This window comes from Plecotus auritus (assembly GCF_963455305.1).
Source record: "Plecotus auritus genome assembly, chromosome: 2".
In the NCBI taxonomy this organism is placed as follows: Eukaryota; Metazoa; Chordata; class Mammalia; order Chiroptera; family Vespertilionidae; genus Plecotus; species Plecotus auritus.
This window is the reverse complement of record NC_137771.1, coordinates 148665864-148677033: the sequence shown is the minus strand read 5'-3', so window position 1 is coordinate 148677033 and position 11170 is coordinate 148665864. Positions and strand designations below refer to the sequence as shown.

Here is an 11170-nt window from a genome sequence, read left to right as displayed (position 1 = left end):
ACTATTATATTTTTCTATTTCCACACCATATTATACTCTCTTGAATAGCTTTGTGTTTTAACATTTACCATGACACACTTGACTTCCTTATTGTTTCTATTTTTCTTATCTCAAAATAATTTTATTTTACATGAATTTTATGCTCATGTGATAAGGATTCTAATTGAAATTAATTTCAACTTTACTGACATACTTATAATATTGTCTTCTTATTTAAGAACACATTTTGCTATTTCTTCAGAAATTGTATAATGCTCTTCGGTTACTTTTTGTAATTTTCTTCATATAGGTCTTTTTTTAAAAAAAATATTTCAATGTATTTTAAAGTGTTATGGCTAATAAAATGGGCACATTTTTCTTTTATTTCTCATTCTTATTGGTTATTGTTTGCATAGAAAAATCTAGTGATTATTTACATACTCATCCTCCATCTGATATTTATTAAAATCATAGTGTTTATTTAATGATTACAATATAACATCAATAAGAAATATAAATTTATCGTCTACAAGTTTTATGGTATTTTATATCTTTGTTATTTTCATTTTATTAAATATCTTAGCTATTTTACAGTTTCTCAGATAATACTGTATAATAATGATCAGAGTGAGCATTTTAACTTAAAGAGACACTGTATTATTTAGGCTGTGTGCTATTAGTTTTGATAACTAATCCTTAGCATATTTAAAAAACTTGATTTTATTTCTATTTTCAAAGATTTTTTATATAGAATATAATTATTAAATTATAATCAAATTTACAAATTAAAAAAATAGGCCAATTTCTCTTACTTTTTAGAAACAATTTCCCAAATACTTATTCTTTGTAAATAACTTTTATTAAGGGTAAAGGTAAATGTTCTGATTAAAGGAGATACATAAACAAGGAAGATGCATTTTTTTCCAGATAAGATGTTATTTTCATGGAATTTTATATCTTTGTTCTTCACTTATTCTTTCATTGCAGTGATTAGCTTGAGTGAATGGGATGGAGGTAAACAAAACACAGGTGACTGAGTTCCTTCTCACGGGACTTACAGATCTTCCAGAGCTGCAGGTCCCCCTGTTCCTGGTGTTCTTGGTCATCTATCTAACCACCATGGTGGGCAACCTTGGACTCATTTTTCTCATCTGGAAGGACCCCCATCTACATACCCCTATGTACTTACTCCTTGGCAGTTTAGCTTTTGCAGATGCCTGTTCTTCATCTTCGGTGATTCCTAAGATGTTAATTAATTTTTTATCTAAGAATTATATGATATCCTTTGTTGAGTGCATCATCCAATTTTATATTTTTGCTTCCAGTGCAAACACAGAATGTTTTCTCCTGGTAGTGATGGCCTACGACCGCTATGTAGCTATATGTAATCCCTTGCTTTATCCAGTAGTGATGTCCAATATCTTCTGCATTCAATTATTAGGTATTTCATATACTATTGGGTTTATTCATCCCATGATGCATGTTGGATTGTTATTTAGATTAACTTTCTGCAAGTCTAATATAATACATTATTTCTACTGTGAAATTTTACAACTGTTTAAGCTTTCCTGTACTGATGCTGGAGTTAATATGCTCCTGATATTTATATTTTCAGTGTTTATACAACTTTTCACTTTTATGACCATCATAGTCTCTTACACCCGTGTTCTGTTTGTCACCCTAAAAACAAAGTCTGAAAAGGGCAGAAGAAAAGCCTTTTCCACGTGCAGTGCCCACCTGCTCTCTGTTTCCTTGTTCTATGGCACTCTATTCTTCATGTATGTGTGCCCTGGGTCTGGCCGCAATCAGAATCAGGATAAAATTTATTCTTTATTTTACACAGTCATAATCCCCCTGCTAAATCCTTTTATTTACAGTCTGAGGAATAAAGACGTGAAAGGTGCCTTGAGGAGAATAATAAATAAATGAACAGTTTTAAAGGCAAATTTCAAACTTGTCCTTTTCAAACTATGTACACTGCAAGGCATATGGAGTTGTGCAAATCAGCCTGACTTGATCATTTTATCAGAGGGCTAGTGTCTATGGTAGTTTATGATTCTGTGATGATGCAAGTCAGCTCCAGTGGATTTTTGTTTCAGTGCAAGTGCTTTATATCACATAAAACTAAACTCTTCATTAAAAATGGGACATACTTTTTAAAATTAAGCATTTAAAATTTGCAATTTTTGACTCTTTGTAAATTCCCTCAAAATCAGATATAGTAGTCTATAATTTTACTGCTGCAAACAGTTGCTTGTTTATTTGCTTGAGGGTGGTGTGACTAAGCCAAGACAATTGTTCAGAGCTTGCATATCAAAATTCTTATTGTTTCTCAACTGTTCTGAGGTTCAGGTTAACTGACTTCTTGAAAGAAACTATCCCTAAAGATAAAAATTTCTTTGCAGTAAAGAATTTTTTTAAAAAAAGTAGAATATAAGATATTGGTGGATTTTATTGAGAATAATGGAAGTTGGAGAAAATAAGACTATTATAAAAGTATGGCTCAAATATATGAAAATACAAAGTGTCTTTTATCAGGAAAAATATAGGCAATACTGGTATTCAAGAATTTCCAGATTTTGGGGTATATCTTTTCAAATATTTTAAGTCTATTATATTTTTTTACATGTTTAGTAAAGTATAAATTCAGAAATTTGTATAGTTACTGTAAGACCCCCAAAGGGACCCTTACTCTATCTCACGGATCGGCGGCAACCCCAATCATCCGCAGGAGGCGTCACTTGATGCAAACAGCAAGAGGCTTTATTCCAGCGCGCTGGGGCTCAACTCCTGACTCACGCGAGCGAGGAGTAGCGCCCCGAGCAGACAGTCTTACAAGTATATATAGGCAAAAACTATACATCGGGGGGTTACACATGTGAGGGGGAAGAGAGGACAAAGCCGCCAGGACATTCCAACAGGGCTCGTTAATAACATGTTTAATGACAGGGCCTAAGTTTTCAGTCAACAGTCCCATCCTGTAATCTCCTGTCCTGCTTTTCTTATCTGTCAGAGCACTATTTGCTTTATCTGCTCTTAACTCAGTGCTATTTTCCTGAGACAGGTCCAAGGGTCTTGTTCCCACCACCGGCGAAGGGGGAAGACCTTGGAGTTTTAAGATAAAACGGACAGCTGTAAGAAAACTTTACTCTTTCAGTTAGGGTTTGCTTTTTTCCTGAAGCTCCATTTTCCATTGTTGCTTTTTAATCTCTGGAGTTAAGAAGTTCAGGATTTGCCCAGATAAGATAAAGTAAACAAAATTCTTTACCTTTCATTCCCCCATTTGCTTTTTGGTAAGTTCTAATCATGGAACTTCTGTCTTTACATACTCTTCCCCAAGGCTGTCTCCCTGTCGGAGTGACTGGTAGTGCTGCCTGAGCATTAGTACCTGTACAGCACTTATTCTCTCCCTGATGAAGGTGACTAGGCGATTTAAGATGCAGGGTCCAAAAGTGAGAATTAAAAGCAGTATAATAAGGGGACCCATTAGGGAGGATATGAGGGTGGTGAACCAAGGGGACCGGCTGTACCAACTTTCAAACCACCCTTGATGTGCCTCCCGATCTCGTTGTCTCGTTTCTAATCTTTCTCTAAGTTTGGACATGGAATCCTTTATTACACCGGAGTGATCTATGTAAAAACAACATTCTTCTTTTAGTGCAGCACATAATCCACCATCCTTGAGGAATAGGAGATCTAAGCCCCGCCTATTTTGTAGTACCACCTCGGATAAAGAGGTCAGCGACTCTTCTAATTTTGTGATTGATTGCTCTACTGCTCTTAGATCTTCATTTACAGCTGCCCGTAACCCCTCGATATACTGAGGAGTCTGAACGAGCGCAGCCGTCCCTGTTCCTACTCCGGCCGCTACCCCCAGACCTAGCAGGACGGCTAAAGTGAGCGAGACCGGTTCCCTCTTCTGTCTACGGGGTCGTAGGTCGAACTCAGCCTCGAAAGAGCCTGCCTCATGGTAGATAACTCTGGGCACCAGCTGTACGAGGACACAGTAGTCTTTGGCGGTGTTGAACACCGATGAGGAAACACATGGGGTCAGCCCTGTACTGCAGGCCCACCATCCGCCTACGGGGGGGACCAGATAGTAGTTGGTAGTTGTTTGGGGGCTTCCTATGGTCCGGTTACACAGATGCTTACGGTTTATAGGAACTGTACCTAAGCAAGTGCCATGCCCAGAGACTTCTGTAAGGGTGAGTTTACTGTTCGACCCCCAGTTACAGGAGTCATGGGAGGTGGTATTGTTAAAGGTCCCTGAGAAGGCAATCCCCTCGTAATAGGGAGGGCTTGACACTAGACATAACCAGCAAGACTCTGTCAGGTTAGGGTTGGAAGCATTGAGAGCGCTGAAAGCTCCCTGTATCAGATTAAGGAGTCTCTGCCCTGTGCTCGGTATCTCGGGTGTATTTACTAGGCCGGGGACCGAGGCAGCAGGAGGCCCCGGTGGGTGGCGGCTGCAGCCCGCAGTCCGGGGACTGGGGAGGCCAGTAACTGGGTTGAGCTGAGCTGTATTATCAGGCCTATTTGTTGTGACTCGGGGAACGGGCGGTCTGATATGGGCGGTTGGTGACCGTCGTTCAGATAGTACTAGGTTAGGCCCTACCTGGACGGCGGCCGGGGTTTCAACCTTAAGCTTGATAGAGAAGGTAAATCCATTGTCATAGCTTGACATATAGAAACGTACTCCCCAAGTTCTCCCTCTAATCCATTCCTGTGATTTCCTTCCTTTCTCCGTGAAGGAGATGTTTAGGGGATTGCACCACCCTTGATTGTTACAGTTGGTGGCCGTAAGATTTTTCTGTACCTTTATCAGATCCCACGAGGAGGTGGGATGCCAATAAGTATTTCCAGTAGTTTCACAGCCCCATTCTGCACAATAATAATGGTCTTTTTCTCCACACCTCCTTGCCTCGTTCCTTGACCTCCCATCCCGGGGGCAGACATAGAAAGGAGTCTGGCTTAAAGTGTCACGGGAGCGTGGGTAGCTACAGCCTGGGTCATACCCCTCGACAAGGCGGTATTCTGCTCCCCCAAAAGGCCTGTCTGAGGGTACCCAAGGGTTGCGAGCCTCCTCGGAGGTCACGGTGGGGATATCCCAATTGTCTAATCCAGCTACTAAGGCGCAAATGTCTGGGGTTAAGGACGGCCACCAGGTCCAAAGGGGGCTCTCCTTGGTGGTGCTCCATATTACATCTCCAGTCTGGGAGAGGACCTGCCATGTTAGTCGTTGGGGGGCATGAGGGTTAGGACTACTTATCGGCGGGAGGTGCGCCAACAGGAGCAGGAACACGGTGAATGCGGAGCTTGAGGGGGTTGTCCATTTTCTCCACTTTCCACGCTGGGTCTGGTGGTGGCGCGGGCTTGACATGTGAAGCGTGGATCCAGGCGGCGATGCCATCGACCTTCACTGCAGTCGGTGTTGTGAGCAGCACTATGTATGGTCCTTTCCACCTCGGTTCCAAGTTGGCCGCACGGTGGCGCCGAATGTACACCGAGTCTCCGACCTGGAACTGATGAGGTACTTGCAGTTCTCCTGGCTTGTAGGCCTCGGCCAAGCGACTCCACACTTCCCTTTGCACAGTCTCAAGGGCTTTTAATCTGGTGTACAGAGATTGAGAGGAGTAAGATTCTGGGGAAGGGAGGTGCTGGATGGTAATGAGTGGGGGGTGAGTCCCATAAAGAATTTCAAAAGGAGTTAGCTTGAGGGAGCCAGGGGTATTGCGTACCCGAAACAAAGCAAAGGGAAGGAGGACTGTCCAGTCTGTTATGCCAGTCTCTAAGGATAATTTAGTCATGACCTCTTTTAAAGTTCTATTCATTCTCTCTACCTGTCCTGAGCTTTGGGGCCTATAAGCACAATGTAATTTCCAATCAAGCCCCAGGATTTTGGCCAGTCCCTGACTTACCTGGGCAACAAACGCAGGGCCGTTGTCTGACCCGATTACCTTGGGCACCCCGAATCTCGGGAAGATGTCTTCTAGTATTTTCTTGGCCACCACCTGAGCAGTCTCCCTCTTGGTAGGGAAGGCTTCAACCCATCCTGAAAATGTATCTATGAATACTAATAAGTATCTGTATCCATACCTGGCTGGCTTTACCTCAGTGAAGTCTACCTCCCAGTAACTCCCAGGGCGGTCTCCTCGGAGCCGCTTGCCCTGAGATAGCTTGCTGGGCTGGGCGTTCACCATCTGGCAAGGCTTGCATTCTTTTACAGTTGTATCTGCAAGCTCCCCTAGTTTCATGATATAATACGGTGAAGACTGGACTATAGTTTTTAAATGTTTTGGGCCCAGATGAGTTAGCTTATGAAGGTGTCTGAGAAAAATGATAGCCTGTTTTTCAGGGAGGATTCTTTTTCCTTCTGTAGTTTCCTGGATCCCCTCTGGAGTCTCCAGGCGAAATCCTAATCTGTTCATTCCCTCAAGGTCTGATTCTGAATATTCAAAGTTCCTGATAGAGGGATATACCGCATCCTCAGGGTGAGACCTCGGTTTTTCCCCAGACAAAGATAGGACGTTGAGTCCCTGAGCTGCCCGCTTGGCTTCTCTGTCAGCCCTTTGGTTCCCTTCTGCAACCCTGGACCCACCTTTCTGATGTCCAGGGCAGTGAATAATTGCCACTCTCTTAGGAAGGTGAATGGCCTCTAACAGGCGTAGAATTTCTTCTTTATTTTTGATTTCCTTCCCTGCCAAGGTCAGTAGCCCCCGCTGCCGGTAGATGGCCCCGTGGACATGGGCAGTAGCGAAGGCATACCTGCTATCAGTGTAGATGTTAATCTTCTTCCCTTCTGCCAATCGCAGAGCCTGAGTCAGAGCTAGTAACTCGGCCTTCTGAGCCGACGTCCCTTCGGGTAGGCTGCTTGCCCAGATAATTTGCTCATTATCCACTACCGCCGCCCCGGCCACCCTTTTACCTTCTATTATGTAGCTGCTTCCATCAGTGAACCAGGTCAGCTGAGCGTCTGGCAAGGGCTTGTCTCGGAGGTCCCTTCGGGTCCCCGTTTCTTCTGCCAGTATTTCTTGACAGGTATGCAGCACACTCTCCTGGGTGGACGTGTCAGGTAGTAGGGTAGCTGGGTTGAGGATGGCAGGCGGCCCGAACTGGATCCTGTCTTCATTCAGTAGGAGACTCTGGTAGTGTGTCATGCGGGCGTTGGACAGCCACCGATCAGGGGGCTGTCTGATGATGCTCTCCAAGGAGTGGGGGGCAACGACCGTTAGCTTCTGTCCCATAGTTAATTTGTCAGCATCTTTCACTAATACTGCCACTGCCGCCACGGACCTCAGACAGGCAGGCCAACCACTAGCAACGGGATCTAGCTTCTTGGAGAGGTAGGCTACTGGCCTCTTCCATGGCCCTAGAGGCTGGGTCAGCACCCCTCGGGCTACTCCCCTTCTCTCGTCCACAAATAGGACAAAGGGCTTTGCTACGTCCGGCAATGCCAGGGCCGGGGCTGACAGTAAAGCCTTCTTGATGTCATCAAAGGCTTGCTGTTGGCCGTCACCCCACTCAAACGGGGCACCCTCTCTAGTCAGAGGATAGAGGGGAGCTGCCAGGGTAGCGAACCCGGGGATCCACAAGCGGCAAAACCCCGCAGTCCCTAAAAATTCTCGCACCTGGCGGGGTGAGCGAGGAACGGGTATCTGAGTCACAGTTTGTTTTCTGGCCTCCGTTAGCCATCTCTGCCCCCCTTTGAGGGCATACCCCAGGTACGTTACCTCCTTTTGGCAGATCTGGGCCTTCTTGGCGGAGGCCCGATATCCTAAGCGGGCGAGTTCTTCTAGCAGTAGTCCCGTGCCTCGTTGGCACTCTTCCTCAGTGGCCCCGGCCAGTAGTAAGTCATCTACATACTGCAGAAGTGTTACCTGGGGATGGCTGGCACGGAAGTGGGCTAAATCTTGGTGAAGAGCTTCATTGAAGAGGGTCGGAGAATTCTTGAACCCCTGGGGTAGCCGGGTCCAAGTCAGTTGTCCTGTGGTCCCAGAGTCAGGGTCCCTCCACTCGAATGCAAAGATGTTCTGGCTGGAAGGGTGTAGTCGTAGGCAGAAGAAAGCATCCTTTAAATCCAAGACAGTATACCAAATGTGATCCGGGGGGAGAGAGCTCAACAAGCTGTAAGGGTTAGGTACAGTGGGGTGGATGTCCTGTACCCGCTTGTTCACTTCCCTTAAGTCCTGTACTGGGCGATAGTCTCCTGTGCCAGGCTTCTTAACAGGTAACAGGGGAGTGTTCCATGGCGACTGACACTTCACTAGGATGCCCTGCTGAAGGAGGCGCTGGATATGGGGCCTAATTCCTTCCCGGGCCTCCTTTGTCATGGGGTATTGGCGTACAGCCACAGGAGTCGAAGTGGCCTTAAGCTCTATGACTACAGGCGGCCTTTCTGCAGCTAGTCCTGTTCCAGCTGTCTCGGCCCACGCTCCCGGATACCTGTTCAGCCAGTCATTTATGTGACTTTTCTCTGCTCCCTGTTCCTCAAAAAGTCTGTGTTCATCATCTAGGCGTATGGTCAGGGTGGTAGTCATTCTCTTGCTTTGGGTCACCTCCGGGCCATCAGGGGTGAAGGTAATCTGGGCTCCCATTTTGGTTAGGAGATCTCTCCCAAGTAGGGGCGCAGGGCACTCGGGGATGACTAGAAACGAGTGGGTTACCCGTCCCGTTCCTAAGTCTACCGTTCTTCGGGTAGTCCATGAGTACTGTTGGTGCCCTGTGGCTCCTATGACCCACGATTTCTTGTGGGAGACGGGTCCAGACGGTTTGAGTAGGACCGAGTGTTGAGCCCCAGTGTCTACTAGGAACTCAACTGGCTTCCCCTCCACCTTTAGTGTTACCCTAGGCTCGGGGAGGGGTTCCGAGCCCCGTCCCCGCTAGTCTTCTTCTTCCTCCAGAGCTAACACTTTCTTGGAGGACCCGTTCTTCTTCTTCTTAGGGCACTCTCTAGCCCAGTGACCTTTTTCTTTGCAGTAGGCACACTGGTCTTTGTCTAATGGGGTGCGGTTGCCCAGGTTACCTGACTTTTTAGCCCTGCCCTGGGTCTGTTCCTGGCCTCTCTCACCTACTACTGCGGCCAAAATCCGTGTCAGGTTCTTCTCCTGTCTGCGATCCCTTTTGCTTTCTCTTTCCTCTCTTTCCTTTTCTTTTCTTTGTTCTTTTTCCTCCTCAGTTTCCCTCTTATGATATACTTTCTCTGCCTCCTTAACTAAATCCTGCAGGGTATAGTCTTGTAACCCTTCTATTCTCTGCAACTTTCTTTTAATATCTATTGCTGACTGCCCTATGAAAGCCATGGCCACGGAAGCCCTTTGCCCCTCAGAGGTAGGGTCAAACGGGGTGTAGCGCCTGAAAGCTTCCATTAAGCGTTCAAGAAATACTGACGGGGGTTCCGTGGCCCCCTGGATAACCTCTCTTACCTTAGCCAAATTAGTGGGGCGTCTCGCTGCCCCACGGAGGCCGGCCACTAGAGTCTGGCGATAGACTGTCAGTCGCTCCCTACCTTCTGCCGTGTTGAAATCCCAGTCAGGTCTGGAGAGGGGGAAGGCAATCTCGATGATGTTAGGGAGCTGGGTGGGTCGTCCATCTGCTCCTGGTACATTCTTCCTTGCCTCCAATAAAATCCTCTCCCTCTCCTCAGTAGTGAAAAGGGTCTGCAGTAGCTGCTGGCAATCATCCCAGGTGGGCTGATGAGAGAACATCAAAGACTCCACCAGCCCGGTTAAGCGCTGGGGGTCCTCTGAAAAGGGAGGATGATTAGTCTTCCAATTATACAGATCTGCGGAGGAAAAAGGCCAGTACTGGAGGGGCTGAAGAGGAGCCGGTCCACCATCCGTTGCCGCCGGCGGGGGCCCGTAAGCCCTCAGGGGGAGGGCGACGGTGGTGTCGGGAGTCATTCCGCGGCGGCTCCTGGTGCCCTGTGCAGGCCCCGGCAGAGACTCGTTAGGGGGAGCAGAGGGGGCAGCTGCAGGAGCCAGCGGTGCTTCTGGCTCTTCCCGACCCCCTACTGGAACCGGGGCAGGAGGATACGGGGGAGGTGAGTCAAGGAGAAGGAGGTCAGACTGGATTTCTGGATAAATCTTCTTGGGGGGGTCCGAGTGACTGGATTTCTCCCCAGAACTGGGAGATTGGATGGCTAGAACTTGAGTGGCCGGCCGGGGCTTGGGTTTTACAACCCAAGGTCGAACCCAGGGGGGTGGATTTTGCACCAGGTCCTGCCAGACCACGATGTAGGGCTGCTGATCCGGATGGGCTCCAGGTTCTTTCTGAAAAACAATTTCCTTAACAGCAAAAATAACAGATAGGTCAAAGGTTCCTTCTGTTGGCCATCCTATATTAAAAGCAGGCCATTCTGAGGAGCAGAAGGTCCGCCATGGACCTTTCTTGATCTCAACTGATAGGTCGCGACCTCTTCCCTTAACTTCAGTCCAATGGTCTAAGGTCAGACTAAGAGGGGTTGTCATAGTCTGTCCCATCGTCAGTTCGTACGTCGTCAGAAACACAAATAACAAAAATATTACAGACACAAGGACCCACTTACTCCACCTTGTCCGCCACAAACACGCAACAGAATCAGACGGGCGTGATTTTGACAATCTCTGATCCAACAGTAGAACCCGATCAGCGCCCTTACAGTAGGAGACTACCAGGCGTCCCTGGCTCTCCTCCACCCTTGGGGCGTCCCCCAGGGCTGCAACCTGTGGCCCTCCAGGCACGTCTACCAACCACTGTTCGGCCACTCTCACGAGTCGCCGAACGGCTGCAAAACCGAAAGCGCGCACACAGGACCAGACTCACTAGCAAAACACAAGACAAAGACAGACAACCTCGGGGTACCCCTTCTTACCTCCAAGGTCGACTCCGCGGATGAGGGGGGTCGTCAGATCCCGGACGAGCCCCCAAAAATGTAAGACCCCCAAAGGGACCCTTACTCTATCTCACGGATCGGCGGCAACCCCAATCATCCGCAGGAGGCGTCACTTGATGCAAACAGCAAGAGGCTTTATTCCAGCGCGCTGGGGCTCAACTCCTGACTCACGCGAGCGAGGAGTAGCGCCCCGAGCAGACAGTCTTACAAGTATATATAGGCAAAAACTATACATCGGGGGGTTACACATGTGAGGGGGAAGAGAGGACAAAGCCGCCAGGACATTCCAACAGGGCTCGTTAATAACATGTTTAATGACAG

The 11170-nt window shown here is 47.3% G+C and overlaps 1 protein-coding gene across 1 annotated transcript; it reads left to right on the top strand.

Moving 5' to 3' along the window:
• Nucleotides 1-987: 987 nt before the first annotated feature.
• Nucleotides 988-1908, top strand: LOC308242032 (olfactory receptor 5AC1-like; the record flags this gene model as incomplete). Its single annotated transcript, XM_080655834.1, has 1 exon — nt 988-1908. The coding sequence occupies one exon, from the start codon at nt 988-990 to the stop codon at nt 1906-1908; it is 921 nt and encodes a 306-aa protein (XP_080511960.1).
• Between the last annotated feature and the right edge of the window lie 9262 nt (nt 1909-11170).